Here is a 17,831-nt window from a genome sequence, read left to right as displayed (position 1 = left end):
GATGGTTGTGTGTGTTTATGTGTGTGTGAGTGTGTGTGTGTGAGTGTGTGTGCGTGTGTGTGTGTGTGTGTGTGAGTGTGTGTGTGCGTGTGTGTGTGTGTGTGTGAGTGTGTGTGCGTGTGTGTGTGTGTGTGTGTGTGTGTGTGTGTGTGTGTGTGTGAGTGTGTGTGTGCGTGTGTGTGTGTGTGTGTGTGTGTGAGTGTGTGTGCGTGTGTGTGTGTGTGTGTGTGTGTGTGTGTGTGTGTGTATTGTAATTGTAATACAGAAAGTGATATTTGTCTCTTTAACTGTGTTGATGTTTCACTGCATCCAGACAAACATCTGATTACATGAAAGTAGGTAAATGTGCTGTAAAAGCCTCTGAAGCTGCCAGTCAGTGTCCTTTAACGTCTCCACTGGTCTCACACATGGTTGTGAGGTGTACCAGTGCAGCTGCACCAGTGTCCAGTTAAATGTTGTTGACTGATGCAGAGGGATCATCAACACTTATTATGGGCCTGAAGCTTTTCAACATCAGCCATCAGACTGGATCTCAGTGAGTGTGAGGATGATGATGATGATGATGATGATGACTGTAGTCATGTATGATGATTCATAATTGATATCAAACACAGTCTGTGCTCATAAGGAGAAAGGAGGAGCACTTCCTGTCTTATTTCACTGTCACACGCTACATGAAACATTTGATGTCAGCTTGTGAATACTGACCTCAGTTATACTGAAAGCACAATAACTGCTTTATAAATGTGCAACAGGTGTGCATGCCTTATGAAGTCCATATGTAGGAAGCCTTCAGATAAAGAGGGAAGCTGACACACAGCAGACACTGACACCTGACTGATGTTTTAAGGGGAAATTTGCATGAGATTAAACTCTGAAGAATTCATTGTTCTGTGAAACGTCGCTGCCGTCCTGCACACCTGCTGATCTGTATGAATGTGTCCAGAGTACGTGATGGAACCTGATTGGTCCACGCAGGATGAGAGATGACAGATAATAAAGAACATTTAAAAACGAGCAACACTGTGACCCAGACACCGGAGAAGTGGACCGAGAAGGAAGACCACGATGAAGAGTTTGATCCCTCTGCTCGTCTTGGCGTCAGCAGGTAAAGTTGAACCACTCTGCCTGTTACACTCTTCACCTACTGACAGCTTCACTCTGTCAGCACTGATCAATGCAACATGTTTTAAACTCATTATCAACTAGAACTCAACAAAGCTTCATATGCAGACAGCCGACATACTGTATGTGTTCACTCACACACATTATACACACTCACACACATTATACACACTCACACACACATTATACACACTCACACACACATTATACACACTCACACACACATAATACACACTCACACACACATTATACACACTCACACTCACACACACACTCACACACATTATACACACTCACATACATTATACACACTCACACACATTATACACACTCACATACATTATACACACTCACACACATTACACACACTCACACACATTATACACACTCACACACATTATACACACTCACACACACATAATACACACTCACACACACATTATACACACTCACACACACATAATACACACTCACACACACATTATACACACTCACACACACATAATACACACTCACACACACATTATACACACTCACACTCACACACACACTCACACACACATTATACACACTCACACTCACACACACATTATACACACTCACACTCACACACACACTCACACACACATTATACACACACACTCACACACACACTCACACACATTATACACACTCACATACATTATACACACTCACACACATTATACACACTCACACACATTACACACACTCACACACATTATACACACTCACACACACATTATACACACTCACACACATTATACACACTCACACACACATAATACACACTCACACACACATTATACACACTCACACACACATAATACACACTCACACACACATTATACACACTCACACTCACACACACACTCACACACACATTATACACACTCACACTCACACACACATTATACACACTCACACTCACACACACACTCACACACACATTATACACACTCACACTCACACACACATTATACACACTCACACTCACACACACACTCACACACACATTATACACACACACACTCACACACATTATACACACTCACACACATTATACACACTCACACACATTATACACACTCACACACATTATACACACTCACACACACATTATACACACTCACACACACATTATACACACTCACACACACATTATACACACACTCACACACATTATACACACACTCACACACACATTATACACACTCACACACATTATACACACTCACACACATTATACACACTCACACACACATTATACACACTCACACACATTATACACACACTCACACACACATTATACACACTCACACACACATTATACACACTCACACACATTATACACACACTCACACACACATTATACACACTCACACACACATTACACACACTCACACACATTACACACACTCACACACATTATACACACTCACACACATTATACACACTCACACACACATTATACACACTCACACACACACATTACACACACTCACACACCTTATACACACACTCACACACATTATACACACACACTCACACACATTACACACACTCGCACACATTACACACACTCACACACATTATACACACTCACACACACATTATACACACTCACACACACACATTACACACACTCACACACCTTATACACACACTCACACACATTATACACACACTCACACACACACATTACACACACTCACACACCTTATACACACACTCACACACACATTACACACACTCACACACATTATACACACACTCACACACACACATTACACACACTCACACACCTTATACACACACTCACACACACATTACACACACTCACACACATTACACACACTCACACACACACATTACACACACTCACACACACATTACACACACTCACACACATTATACACACACTCACACACATTATACACACACTCACACACATTACACACACTCACACACATTATACACACACTCACACACATTACACACACTCACACACATTATACACACACTCACACACATTACACACACTCACACACATTATACACACACTCACACACATTATACACACTCACACACACACATTACACACACTCACACACCTTATACACACACTCACACACATTATACACACTCACACACACACATTACACACACTCACACACATTATACACACACTCACACACATTATACACACACTCACGCACACACATTACACACACTCACACACATTATACACACACTCACACACATTACACACACTCACACACATTATACACACACTCACACACATTATACACACACTCACACACACACATTACACACACTCACACACCTTATACACACACTCACACACACATTACACACACTCACACACATTATACACACACTCACACACATTATACACACACTCACACACATTACACACACTCACACACACATTACACACACTCACACACATTATACACACACTCACACACATTATACACACACTCACACACATTATACACACACTCACACACATTATACACACACTCACACACATTACACACACTCACACACATTATACACACACTCACACACACATTACACACACTCACACACATTATACACACACTCACACACATTATACACACTCACACACACATTATACACACTCACACACACACATTACACACACTCACACACACATTACACACACTCACACACCTTATACACACACTCACACACACATTACACACACTCACACACATTACACACACTCACACACATTATACACACACTCACACACACATTACACACACTCACACACATTATACACACACTCACACACACACATTATACACACTCACACACACATATCTGTGTTTGTTGTCTCTGTAGTTGCTGGTGCTGTGGACATCCAGAAAAGGGTATTAAATGGAAAGGATTGCGGTGAAGACCAGGGTCGGCACTACGTGGTCCTGGCGAAGAAGAAAAATGATTTTTACACCAGGTTCTGTGGAGGGAATCTGATTGGTCCAGACTGGGTCCTCACTGCTGGACACTGTGATAAAGGGTAAGAGAACTTTTTCAGACTAACTTGCAACCGTTCAGGATGATTATTTGTATTTGTGTTGACAGATATAAATGTGAACATTTATTAAAAGAAGTAAAAGAGGAATTACAGACAAACAGCACAGCTTCATTCTCTCAGCTCTGATCAATGCAACACAACATGGTTTAAACTAATTATCAATAATATTTCCAGTAAGGCTGGTCCATATACAGGCAGCCTGTTTATGTTGTAATGAGAGTCTGATTATTGTTATTGTCTCTGTAATATATGTGTATGAATGAGAAACAGTGATGATAAATAGTTAAAAACAGACCAACATACAGCTGCAGTGTCACTTAGATCAATATGTGATGTGTGTGTGTGTATTGATCCAACAGTGTGGATCTCTGTGGATTATTGATACAATCAGGATATTATTCCATTATTGAAAAGTTGTGTCATCATTAGAAAATGTCTCTCAGCTTGAAGGAACATTAAGGAGTTAAAGAGTCGACCTCTGACAGATGTTATACACATGGAGGGTAACACAGGGGTCTGCAGACACACATTGATCAATATTAATCAATAAACAGCCACTGAACACTGAAAAGATCCCACAAAATGAGAGAATCTGTGTGTTTGGTTTAATATTCTGCATTTCTTCTTCCTCTTCTCAGGGACTTTTATGTGATTTTGGGCAAACATCCAACCAAACAGGGAACACCGATGCAGATCACTACAGGGAATGTAAAGCATGTCTATAACGCTGATGGTCACGATCATGACATCATGCTTCTTAAACTGCCCCAAACTGCCCCTCAGGGACTTCCCACCATCCAACTCCCTGATGTTACATGTTCATCACCTACTGTTAATGGCGATACCTACACTATTATGGGATGGTCCTTCACAGCTTATGATGCTGCTACTGAGACATGTGAGTCAGATCCAGACGTCAATAAATCATAATATTTTATATTGTAATGTAATACAGAAAGTTATATTTGGCTCTTTGTGTTCACAGACCAGGAGAAAGCAGACAAACTGCAGTGTGGAAACGTTCAACTGCATGCAACCTGCACTGGTCGTAACCTGCATGCCAATATCCCTAAAGCTGATTATAAATGGAAAGGACAACATATGCTGTGCTCCCATGAACCCAACGCATGTAAGAGCTGCCCAGTAAGTCTAACTGTCTCACCCTCCATCACTGTCTCACCCTCTCTCACTGTCTCACCCTCCATCACTGTCTCACTCTCCATCACTGTCTCACCCTCCATCACTGTCTCACTCTCTCACTGTCTCACCCTCTCTTTCTGTCTCTCCATCCCTTGTCCAATCAGGGGGATTCTGGCGGCAGTCTGGTGAAGGATGGTCGTCTGTATGGAGTGACTGTTAGTAGTACTGACCCTGGCACAGGGTGGACTTTCTACATGGACGTCTGTGCCTACAGGCAGTGGATTCACACTGAAACTGGCATCTAAACTTGTCTGTAACTGACCAAAGGTCAGTCAGTACTGTAACACTGTCTGACAATAAAGAGATCATAGATCTCCGTAACTGCATCAACCAGTCTGTTTGTTTGTTTGTTTGTTTGTTTGTGTGTGATTGTGATGATTGACATGGTTGTGAGGTGTACCAGTGCAGCTGCACCAGTGTCCAGTTAAATGTTGTTGACTGATGCAGAGGGATCATCAACATTTATTATGGGCCTGAAGCTTTTCAACATCAGCCATCAGACTGGATCTCAGTGAGTGTGAGGATGATGATGATGATGATGATGATGATGATGACTGTAGTCATGTATGATGATTCATAATTAATATCAAACACAGTCTGTGCTCATAATGAGAATGGAGGAGCACTTCCTGTCTTATTTCACTGTCAGCATGACAAGAAGACAGAAGTCCGTCATCAATATTAGTCTGACATGTAGACGATATACTGTAGCCTGTTTATGTTGACATGTTAGATTAACACTGAACCTTTAGTTTTGTTGATCACACATGAACATGACATCACATCACTGAGAGTGAAAATATCTCACTACTTGATGAATTACATTTCTAAAAAAAAAAGGATTAAAATATTCCTGTTAATGCAGTGGTCAAGTTCAAGTTTATTTACACTAAAATGAGGTTTTTAAATGAGGAGACATTAATGTGTCAAATTCACTCCGTCAGAGTTGATCAGATAAAGTTTGCGCTGATAAAACCATTTGATTCCAAAACTATCAAAGTTTGACTTGAAGTGTCATTACTGAGTGTTGGTTCATGCATCGTTCTGCAGAGCTGATTGTTGCTGTTAATGCATCTCCTGTTATTGAAGCTCATTATTAAGTGTATGAAATTCACACTGCGCTGATCAAACCTTTTGATTCATACATCTCCAGAGATAAAGTTACAGAGTGGATGCAGTATTCAGCAGAGGTGCATCTTATACTTCAGATAGTTTATCATCATTGATCCTGATGAAGAAGATCATATTGTTTTTAAACAGCACTTTGCTTTAAACTCATTACAGTGTCTGCTAGTTTTCCCTTTAGCTGATCTCTGACTGCCTCCATGTGGCCTCCAGCAGTGTTTGGGTCACTGCTTGCAGTAAATGCATTTATCCAGATGATGTCCTGTAAGCCGTCAGTGCAGCTGCTGATAAACACCGCGGTGAGGTTAGTTTAAGGTTGTTAAAGTTGAATGTTGGACAGACATCGGCTCTGATGCAGCAGCTTCCTCTTCCTCAGCTCCAGCGTTGGCAGAGAGGACGGTCAGCTCACTGCAGGAGTTTCACTCAGCGACCATCAATAAATTACTGGTTCAATGACACAAAGCCATCGTCTCTAATACCTTCGAGCCCATATTAGTGAACATTATGATTAAAACTTTTGACTGCACCTGTTCTAATTGATAATGTCTAATAATAATAATAATAATAATAATAATAATAATAATAATAATAATGATAATTGTAGTTTCTTCAATAGCTTCCATGTCATGTGACCCAGTGACTCCAAATCAATACCAAACATTATTACTACACTGGGTTAGGGTTGCACATGGGGCACTCCCAGTTTCCTCTCCTGGCCTTTTACTGGGCATGAAGCCGTCTCCCAGTCATCACACTGGACCTGTGGGAGTGAAAAGCAAATGACTGGTTTATTGATATGGTTTTATTATTTTGCTATTAGACAGTAAGGTGTTTACATGCTTGTTCTCAGGTGTACTTGTTATGTTTGCATCACAGTTCCAGCTGGTAACCTGCTTCACAGCAGCTCTCCCAGTCTGTAATGGGAGGTCCAGATGCTGGAGGCCTGAAGGCTGCAAACATCACACAACAAGACATTATTGATTTATATGCATAGTTGATTGTATGTGTGATGCCTGTAGGATCTGGAGGCCAGATCTGTCCTCTCTCTTTTCATGTCCGTTTCTCAGATTTAACATCTGGGATCAGAGAGACGAACAGCAGTCCTGTTACAGAGGCTGTTTCTTCCTCATTGGACAGTAATACCACACATACTGTCAACAAACATGTAGACACACTAGAGCACACATCCACCCCTGACTAGAACTCTTTTAACGGATATATAATGTCTCTTCACAAATAAACAAGTATTTAACATTTTTAAGTTTCAGCGTTCATAGCAGAGCTGTGATGTTCAAATAGATGAAAATAAAATGTTCGCAGTTTTTTTAATCTTGTGCTGCCATGGCCTGTTATTCTTTAGCACAACAAGGAAGTCTAGCATAGAGAGAGAGAGACAGGTGTAGCATAGAGAGAGAGAGAGACAGGTGTAGCATAGAGAGAGAGAGAGAGACAGGTGTAGCATAGAGAGAGAGAGAGAGACAGGTGTAGCATAGAGAGAGAGAGAGAGACAGGTGTAGCATAGAGAGAGAGAGAGAGACAGGTGTAGCATAGAGAGAGAGAGAGAGACAGGTGTAGCATAGAGAGAGAGAGAGAGACAGGTGTAGCATAGAGAGAGAGAGAGAGAGAGGTGTAGCATAGAGAGAGAGAGAGAGAGAGGTGTAGCATAGAGAGAGAGAGAGAGAGAGGTGTAGCATAGAGAGAGAGAGAGAGAGAGGTGTAGCATAGAGAGAGAGAGAGAGAGAGGTGTAGCATAGAGAGAGAGAGAGAGAGAGGTGTAGCATAGAGAGAGAGAGAGAGAGAGGTGTAGCATAGAGAGAGAGAGAGAGAGAGGTGTAGCATAGAGAGAGAGAGAGAGAGAGGTGTAGCATAGAGAGAGAGAGAGAGAGAGGTGTAGCATAGAGAGAGAGAGAGAGAGAGGTGTAGCATAGAGAGAGAGAGAGAGAGAGGTGTAGCATAGAGAGAGAGAGAGAGAGAGGTGTAGCATAGAGAGAGAGAGAGAGAGAGGTGTAGCATAGAGAGAGAGAGAGAGAGAGGTGTAGCATAGAGAGAGAGAGAGAGAGAGGTGTAGCATAGAGAGAGAGAGAGAGAGAGGTGTAGCATAGAGAGAGAGAGAGAGAGAGGTGTAGCATAGAGAGAGAGAGAGAGAGAGGTGTAGCATAGAGAGAGAGAGAGAGAGAGGTGTAGCATAGAGAGAGAGAGAGAGAGAGGTGTAGCATAGAGAGAGAGAGAGAGAGAGGTGTAGCATAGAGAGAGAGAGAGAGAGAGGTGTAGCATAGAGAGAGAGAGAGAGAGAGGTGTAGCATAGAGAGAGAGAGAGAGAGAGGTGTAGCATAGAGAGAGAGAGAGAGAGAGGTGTAGCATAGAGAGAGAGAGAGAGAGAGAGAGAGGTGTAGCATAGAGAGAGAGAGAGAGAGAGGTGTAGCATAGAGAGAGAGAGAGAGAGAGGTGTAGCATAGAGAGAGAGAGAGAGAGAGAGGTGTAGCATAGAGAGAGAGAGAGAGAGAGAGGTGTAGCATAGAGAGAGAGAGAGAGAGAGGTGTAGCATAGAGAGAGAGAGAGAGAGAGGTGTAGCATAGAGAGAGAGAGAGAGAGAGGTGTAGCATAGAGAGAGAGAGAGAGAGAGGTGTAGCATAGAGAGAGAGAGAGAGAGAGGTGTAGCATAGAGAGAGAGAGAGAGAGAGAGGTGTAGCATAAAGAGAGAGAGAGAGAGAGGTGTAGCATAGAGAGAGAGAGAGAGAGAGAGGTGTAGCATAGAGAGAGAGAGAGAGAGACAGGTGTAGCATAGAGAGAGAGAGAGAGAGACAGGTGTAGCATAGAGAGAGAGAGACAGGTGTAGCATAAAGAGAGAGATTAATGCTTTGCAAGAGCTCCCAGATTATTTGATCTGTTTGTTGTTTAAAAACAGAGTAATTTTACATTTCTATTCCATAAGAAAGAAGACAAATACAACCTAAAAGAGCAACAACTCATCAGAAAACAAAGACGAACAAGAATCAAATCTACATCTAAGTTACTGAGGAACATTCATCTACTAGGACATGGAGGGATGTATCTGTGATGAACCCTGAAAATTCATCTTCTACACGTTTTTTGATCAGTTTGTTTGTTCCTACTTTATTTAAACATTTAGCTAAATTAAGCTAACATTAGCACTGACAGCTGGGAGTACATTGCATTGTCACTTGCTTCATTTAAATAAGGTCCAGTGAGAGCCAATCAAAAACTAGAAGTAATTGGACCAATCAGAGTGCTGTACACAAATAGTCCCACCAGCATGAGCCAATCAGAGACACTCTCCCACTGCTCAACTCTGGCTCACGACCAGCCAATCAATTACCCTTCTGAGGTAAAAAATGAATGTCAAAGACGAGAGTTTAAACAGAAGCTGCTGGAAGGAAAACCTGAGACTCTGTTTGCTGATCTTTATAAAAAAAAAAATGGAGATGTCAGCAACCTAATATTTTACTCTGGACACCCCAGTGCATGGCACAGCACCATCATCCTCCACCACCCATCTGCAGAAAGAAAAGGCATTTATAATGGATGGAAACGACAGCTAAAAGAGAGTGAGGATCCAGATACAGTGATGACAACTATCAACATCTACAAAACTGGGAAACCTTCAAAACACTAGTAGGAGCACAGAGAGAGAAATCTGGTCCTGCTGTCACCTCCCCTCTGGATCCCCCACAGACAACTTCAACTGCCTCCCCATCACCAACATACAGTAGCCTGGCGGAGGAGGAACAGAGAGGGAACTGACCAACAATATATACCACCATGAATGAAATGAGAGATAAGCTTGCACATATGGAAAGTGAACTGGTGCAACTTCAGGAATTTTCCCTCCAGACAAACTCTGTTAGAGAATCAAACAAAGCCATCCATCAGCAACACACCCAGACCCAGCTAAAAGAACTTCAGCATGCAGGAAAGAGTTAGCCACGCTAACAGCACTGCTGAGAGAAATGAAACAAGAGACAACTGACAACAAGAAAGAGATCTCTTTACTGGCTGAGAAGCTGAGAGAGAAAGAAGTGACAATTCACAGCCTCAGCCAGCAGCTGCAACTTCCTGTTAACCCAAACCTGCTTCCCCTGAACCACAAACCCTCACCAGCCCACTGGCTGCCTCTCCTGACCTGCAGCAGACACCAGAACCACCGACAAACCTCAGTGTTCCTTGTGAACAGCAACACCCATCAGAGCAATCATCACTCCCCACCGTACAAAATAAATGGGACGTTGTTTTTCTTACAGACTCTAATGGGAAGCTCCTGGATGAAAAGAGACCACAGCGTAACCAAAATCCGATGCCCCACTACTAACAGAGCCCTTGACCTGCTATCTGAAGAACATCTTAGCAGCCCGATTCACATCATCATCCATGCAGGCGCCAACGATCTGAGAGCCCAGCAGGAACGGGTTGCAACATCACTAAGAGCAGTGATCAACAAGGCCAAAGATTGTCATGTCCACCCTGCTCCCACCAAAAGACTTCCACCCTAAAACCATTTTAGGGATCAATTCCAGCACGTCAAGAGATGGTGCCCTCAGACCCAACGCATATCTGGCCCATCACCCAACCCTCAGTGTCGACAACCTCTATGAGCAAGTACACCTCAAAAAAGAAAATATTTCTGTCTTCGCAAGGACACTGAAAGACGCTGCGCCGGGCCGCATCCCCACATCGAACCACCAAAACAGCAGAAGAGAGGACAGAACACAGACAGCGCTGGAATCAGAAGAATCAGACACGACTAGAACAAAGGGAGACAAATACATGAATAATAAAACTAACACCTGTAATTATGATAAAATCACAAACAAAAATGGGAAAGAACTACTGCAGCTGTGCCGGGCCCTCAGTCTATACATAGTCAATGGTCGGTTCAGAGGGGACTCCTTTGGCCGTTACACCTACAGCTCTTCTCTTGGCAGTAGCACAGTAGATTATGCAGTAACAGATTTGGACCCTTTCTGTTTCAGAGCATTCACAGTTAAACAACAAACCCCCTTTTCAGATCATAATAATTCAGATCAGGATCTACCTAAAAAGAACACACTCTAACCAAACATGCCCAAACCCCAGTAAACTATATCATATAACAGCTCACTACTTATGGAAGCAAAACAGATTACCTGAACATCAGGAGGCAACGAGCAGCTTTTAAATTCTTTCCTGGCCCGTACATATCCACACAGTAAAGAAGGAGTAAACGTGGCCACAGAGCACATTAACAATATCTTTCATCGTGTGTCAGGCTCGGGGAAGCAGGAGTGGACCCAAACGCAGAGGCCGGAATGCAGATATGATGAAAAACTCTTTTAATTGTGGATGGTCACGGACAGGTAAACAGGGCTGAACAGAACTAGCAGAAGGAACAACACAAAACGATCCAACAAAGACTGAACAGAAAACCAGAACTTAAAAAGAAACTGAACTAACAAGGAGATGAGGTGCAGGTGGGGAGATGGGTGGAGAACTCGAGAGGGGAATGAACATACAGGGAGCTGATTGGCTGAGGACACACAGGGAGCGGGGCAGGGCTGACGAGGCTAACACAGGGCAGGTGTGGAGGAGCACATGAACACACAAGGGAAACAGAACAAAAACCCAGAAAACAAACTTAATGCCATCTACACTAACCCATCCAAAACCAACCACAAACACAAACCCAAGCACACAACCCAACAAACCAATGATGCAGTCCTCCAAAACCCACCACCCAAATCACACAAGAAAACCCCCATGAACCGAAGGACCAAACAGAAGTGCTAAACCAGGAGACCCCACAGAACACAACATAAGACCAAAAAAACACTTTAAGTCCAGGCAAGATGTGACACGTGTGGCAACAATCTAACTTATCCTTCCTAAAACTAAACCCAAAAAAGAGAAAACAAGAAAAATGGTTTGACTCAGAATGTAAAAACATGAGGAAAAAACTAAGACAATTATCCAACCAGAAGCACAGAGCTCCAGAATATCAGGACCTCTGTATTCAACCAGGAGAGTTAGCTTGTTTGTCATTGTTGCTAATGATATCAGACTGGTTAACCAGCAGCCACAAAGTTCTGTTAACTAACAAACAAGATGACCAACAGCCACAAATGGATGTTATGACATGAATACTTCATCTCCATGATAGAAAGAAGAAGACATCAGATAACGTGAGTCAGATACAGCTTCTCTCTCTCTGTCTCTTTGGTTGCTAATTTCATCTCTGATGGTTAAATGTCTCTGTGTGGCTGTTGTGTGAATTTATCTCCTTAACCAGAATGCAGCAGAGATCATATAATGTGCTGTAGGTAGTTTGCTTGTTGAAGTTACAGTGAGCTGTCTGGACTCACTCATTCATGTGGAATTGGTCCAGTTTTTAATTGAGTGGTTGTTCAGTCACCTGTTGATGTTGTGTGATTAGTGAATGAGTGTGCAGGAGGTCTGGCTGCTTGTTGTGACAGTTTCTTCAGTTGGTTTTTAAGCTGAGTCGTATATTGAGTAATAAGCTTAAAGTAAATAGAATAACAAGTGTTAACATGTCAGCGTTGTAGACGATATTTTATATGTGATGCATATACATCAGTGTGTAAGTAATGTTTTTGATACATGCATTAATACTTTCTGATGTGAACCTACACTTTTAGATCTGTGAATGTTTTTAGTGTTCAGTCTTTCTAGTATTCAGCACTGATCTGTTCCTGTATCACATTATAAGCTTTGTGGTACTTTATATATTTCTGTATACTAAGAAAATACACAGGAAACACGTGTAAATCATGTGATTTGTTGTCTGTTTCTGATGAGAACATAAATCTGTTGTCACAATAGAACAATACTATAAATTTGAAATTAACTTTGTTGGTAAAATGACACATTGTGAACCACTGCACGGCTAAAATGAACTCTTCTTTGTTTAGAAACAATATGTATATGCTAAATGTCTTTAAAGAAGCAGCCTTTTCACCACTCAGGGGTTTTTGTTTTTAAAAGCAAATTGTTTTATTGGCATATAAAACTGTCCCCCACCCCTCTGATTTCATCAGGTGGGGAACAATGATATAGTTTGATGTGGTTTGTTGTGAGATTCCATGTTGGTTTTTCTCCTGTCCTCCCCAATATTTTGAGTCATCAGCTGCTACTGGTGTGGGGGTTGAATGCAGCTCATTTTTGTAGGATACAGCAGAAAGGCCTGTATACATACAGTACATTATATACAAACTTTATATGAAGTTTGGTGTTATTATCATTTATTTTACAATAATTATAGGTCTTATATGTATAATTCAGTAGTGGGGATGACCTATGACAGGAAGGGAATAAATGGAGTGAGGGTGACAGTTTAGTGATAAAGTTCTGTAGAAAAATACCATCAAAACTAAAATGTGTAGCTCTGTGCTGCAGTTTTTCCTTTATTAGGACCCGAGCACCTAGCGGTTCGCTCACACTCTCCATTCAAATATATGAGTCTCTACACACCTGACAGTACACATGTCAATCACACTTTGACCAGGTCATGTGGGTCAAAAGTCTTTTCTAAAAATAAACTTGATGAAAATTAGGAAATTAATTTGTTTTACACACAAACTCATCAAGAGTTTTCAGTTTACTAATTGAAATTGAAGTGAATGGGCCCAAAACTCTCATCCTCACACCGTTGAGATTTGATGTTTCGCCATGACAGAGGAAGTTGTTATAACTTTATTGTAAATGCTCCAGTCTGCACCAAACTTTACACAAACTGGTTGAATAGCCCCCCCCACAAAATTTCATTGAAGCAGCCCCAGCAGCAGGTAAAACAGTGGACAAAGGAAGTGATGTTTATCTCCGTCTTGCACTGTCTGAAAACAGCCGGGTCTGAAAACATCTACATGCCTGTAACAGAAGACCTTTGATTGTGCCGCGACCCCTGATGCGCGGAGGCGCGAGGGCCCGTTCAACGCTGCTTGCAGCTTTAATTTTCTTTTTCTTTCATCATAATTTGGTTCGGTCTAATTTTCTGAATGCATGTGTCCTGAAGCTGAGGTGGTCCTGGTGTAAAGACCTGAGTGGTTGATGGTTCGTTCAGCCTCAGGACCAGTAGGCAGAGAGGACTCCCTCCTGGCTTTCATTTATTCATTTGTTTGCTATGATTGTTTTAAGTTTGTGTAAATATGTTTTAGCAATGTGGTATTGTATGCAGCCATGCCAATAAAGACAACGAGAGAGAGAGAGACAGGTGTGGTAGAGAGAGAGAGAGAGAGAGAGAGAGAGAGAGAGACAGGTGTGGTAGAGAGAGAGAGAGAGAGAGAGAGACAGGTGTGGTAGAGAGAGAGAGAGAGAGAGAGAGAGAGAGAGAGACAGGTGTGGTAGAGAGAGAGAGAGAGAGAGAGAGAGAGAGAGAGAGAGACAGGTGTGGTAGAGAGAGAGAGAGAGAGAGAGAGAGAGAGAGACAGGTGTGGTAGAGAGAGAGAGAGAGAGAGAGAGAGAGACAGGTGTGGTAGAGAGAGAGAGAGAGAGAGACAGGTGTAGCAGAGGGAGAGAGAGAGAGAGAGACAGGTGTGGTAGAGAGAGAGAGAGAGAGAGAGAGAGAGAGAGAGAGACAGGTGTGGTAGAGAGAGAGAGAGAGAGAGACAGGTGTAGCAGAGGGAGAGAGAGAGAGAGAGAGAGAGAGGGAGAGAGAGAGAGAGAGAGAGAGAGAGAGAGAGAGAGAGACAGGTGTAGCAGAGGGAGAGAGAGAGAGAGAGACAGGTGTGGTAGAGAGAGAGAGAGAGAGAGGGAGAGAGAGAGAGAGAGAGAGAGAGAGAGACAGGTGTAGCAGAGGGAGAGAGAGAGAGAGAGAGAGAGAGAGAGACAGGTGTAGCAGAGGGAGAGAGAGAGAGAGAGAGAGAGAGAGGAGAGAGAGAGAGAGAGAGAGAGAGAGACAGGTGTAGCAGAGGGAGGGGCGGAGCTCCTTCAGTCTGAGTGGCGGGAACAGAGGGGACAGATAGCGGGAAACACTCAGATGAAAAGAGAATAAAAATAAAACAAACTCTTCTTCGTCTGTGTTTTATAACATGGCGGGCTCCTCTAACACCTCTCTGTCCCGGACCTCCAGCCCGCCCACCGGCCCTGTCTTCCACTCCGACCCGCCTTACAGCGCTCCCGACCCGGCCAGCTCTCCGCGCCTCCCCGCTGCTCGCCTGTCCGGAGCTTTCCTGAGCGGCGCGGCGGCAGGCGGCGGGAGCGGCAGAGTCCCTGTCAGTGTGAACGGGAGGAGCGTCGGGGGAGGCGGCGGAGGCAGCGGCGGCGGGGCTCCTCCGCACACCGAGTGTAAGATGGTGGAAGTTCACGGCGTGAAGGTGGCGTCGTTCACGGTGAACGGCGTGGAGCTGATCTGCCTCCCGCAGGTGTTCGAGCTCTTCCTGAAGCACCTGGTGGGCGGACTGCACACCGTCTACACCAAGCTGAAGCGGCTGGACATCAGCCCGGTGGTCTGCACCGTGGAGCAGGTGCGCGTCCTGCGGGGGCTCGGAGCCATCCAGCCCGGAGTCAACCGCTGCAAGCTCATCACCAGAGCCGACTTCGAGACGCTGTACCGGGACTGCACCAACGCCAGGTGAGCCGAGAGCCGCGGAGCTGCAGCAGCCTGAGTCTGAATTTAAACCATTTATCAACTTCAATAAGATGTGACGTTATTTAATACTATTGATTAAGTGTTTAATTTCCCATCATGATCTGACTGCTGTCAGGAAATAAACTGAACATTTCTTACTGATTTATTGGCTCAAAACTAAAGTAGAGATGCAACTGCTGTGGCAGAAAATGAATCGATTAAACTTCTGATAATCAATTAATTGTTTTTAAGCAAATATGCTAAAAATATTTTCTGGTTCCAGATTCTCAGATTTGAGAATTTTCTGCTTTTCTTTGTCAACTGAATTAAATGTTGGATTCACTTTAACGTCACCAAATTAATTAACCTTAAAAAATAATCTAAAAAAAAAAACAACATAAAAAATTATATATATCAGCTGATTATCTTTAAGATTAATCATTTAGTCTTTAAAATGTCTCGTCTCCGTTTCTCTGAGTCCAAACTGACACCTTCAGTTTATATTTTTATCGTATATTATATTATGTTTTTTAGAGAAACTCCAGCAGCAAGTATTTGGTATGTTTGCTCAATAATGACTGTAAAGATTAATCGATCATTAATTTGCTTTTGATGGAGGAATGTTACAGCTGTAATATTACTGTTTCTGTCTCTCAGGAACAGATGTGAATGGAAGACAGCGGGTTACAGCCCCTGAGCTCATTTTATTCTCTGATAACTGTCAAAATCATTTTAACTTCACTTCATTGAGTCAGATCATTTAGTTCAGATGTATTCGGGATGTCTCATAATGAATATTTAAACAGTGTGATTGATCGGCAGGATGATACAGTTAATTTAAAATTTAAACAGCTGATTTGTGTTTGTTATTTTAATATTTGGAGTATTAAATATTTGCACTGAAGGAATAAATGTGTTAGTTTTCTTCCTCTCTGTGCTCAGACTGTTAAAACTGTAGAAATATTAGTGAGTTTACAGATTAACTGTCAATGTACAGAAGTTTAAACATCTTCACTATTATTCCTCTCATAATAATAATTCAATCCAATTTTATTTATATAGCATCAAATCACAACAGAAGTTATCTCAGGGCAGTTTTCACATTGAGCAGGTCTAGACCGAACTCTTTAATTTACAGAGACCCAACATTCCCCCACAAGCTATTATAATTCCTATAATATCTTTATTATTATTCCTCTCATATAATAATAACATCTATAATATCTTTATTATTATTCCTCTTATATAATAATATCTATAATATCTTTATTATTATTCCTCTTATAATATAATATCTATAATATCTTTATTATTATTCCTCTTATATAATAATATCTATAATATCTTTATTATTATTCCTCTTATATAATAATATCTATTATATTTTTATTATTATTCCTCTTATATAATAATATCTATAATATCTTTATTATTATTCCTCTTATATAATAATATCTATAATATCTTTATTATTATTCCTCTTATATAATAATAACATCTATAATATCTTTATTATTATTCCTCTTATATAATAATATCTATAATATCTTTATTATTATTCCTCTTATATAATAATAACATCTATAATATCTTTATTATTATTCCTCTCATGGTAAACTCAGCAGTATAAATTAACAGTAAGTAAGTAAAGTTTATTTAATGTGTCACCTTTCACAGAGCAGGTCACAAAGTGCTTCACAA

General features: G+C 41.7%; 2 protein-coding genes across 2 annotated transcripts in view; both read left to right on the top strand.

Annotated features, from left to right (window-relative positions):
• Window positions 1-34: 34 nt before the first annotated feature.
• LOC137196210 (trypsin-10-like) lies at window positions 35-5,757 on the top strand. The gene is made up of 6 exons (XM_067609067.1): window positions 35-535; window positions 947-1,108; window positions 4,039-4,213; window positions 4,870-5,129; window positions 5,217-5,374; window positions 5,536-5,757. Exons 2-6 carry the CDS (start codon window positions 1,069-1,071, stop codon window positions 5,674-5,676), a joined length of 774 nt encoding a protein of 257 aa, XP_067465168.1. The 5' UTR covers window positions 35-535; window positions 947-1,068; the 3' UTR covers window positions 5,677-5,757.
• A 9,773-nt stretch (window positions 5,758-15,530) lies between these two features.
• The window catches only part of LOC137196211 (dachshund homolog 2-like), a 7,252-nt gene continuing 4,951 nt past the window's right edge, over window positions 15,531-17,831 (top strand). The window contains exon 1 of the mRNA XM_067609068.1: window positions 15,531-16,133. Within this exon, the coding sequence (XP_067465169.1) occupies window positions 15,592-16,133 (542 nt within the window). The 5' untranslated portion in view covers window positions 15,531-15,591. The remainder of the gene's footprint in view (window positions 16,134-17,831) is intronic.

Source organism: Thunnus thynnus, chromosome 13 (genome assembly GCF_963924715.1).
Source record: "Thunnus thynnus chromosome 13, fThuThy2.1, whole genome shotgun sequence".
Taxonomy (NCBI): Eukaryota; Metazoa; Chordata; class Actinopteri; order Scombriformes; family Scombridae; genus Thunnus; species Thunnus thynnus.
This window is presented reverse-complemented; position numbering and strand designations above follow the sequence as displayed.

Bases quoted from the DNA above. Each gene is read 5' to 3' on its own strand.
- LOC137196210 (XM_067609067.1), top strand. From the start codon at position 1,069: ATGAAGAGTTTGATCCCTCTGCTCGTCTTGGCGTCAGCAG. The intron at 5,130-5,216 runs GTGAGTCAGATC...TTGTGTTCACAG, and splicing joins TGATGCTGCTACTGAGACAT to ACCAGGAGAAAGCAGACAAA. The intron at 5,375-5,535 runs GTAAGTCTAACT...TTGTCCAATCAG, and splicing joins ACGCATGTAAGAGCTGCCCA to GGGGATTCTGGCGGCAGTCT.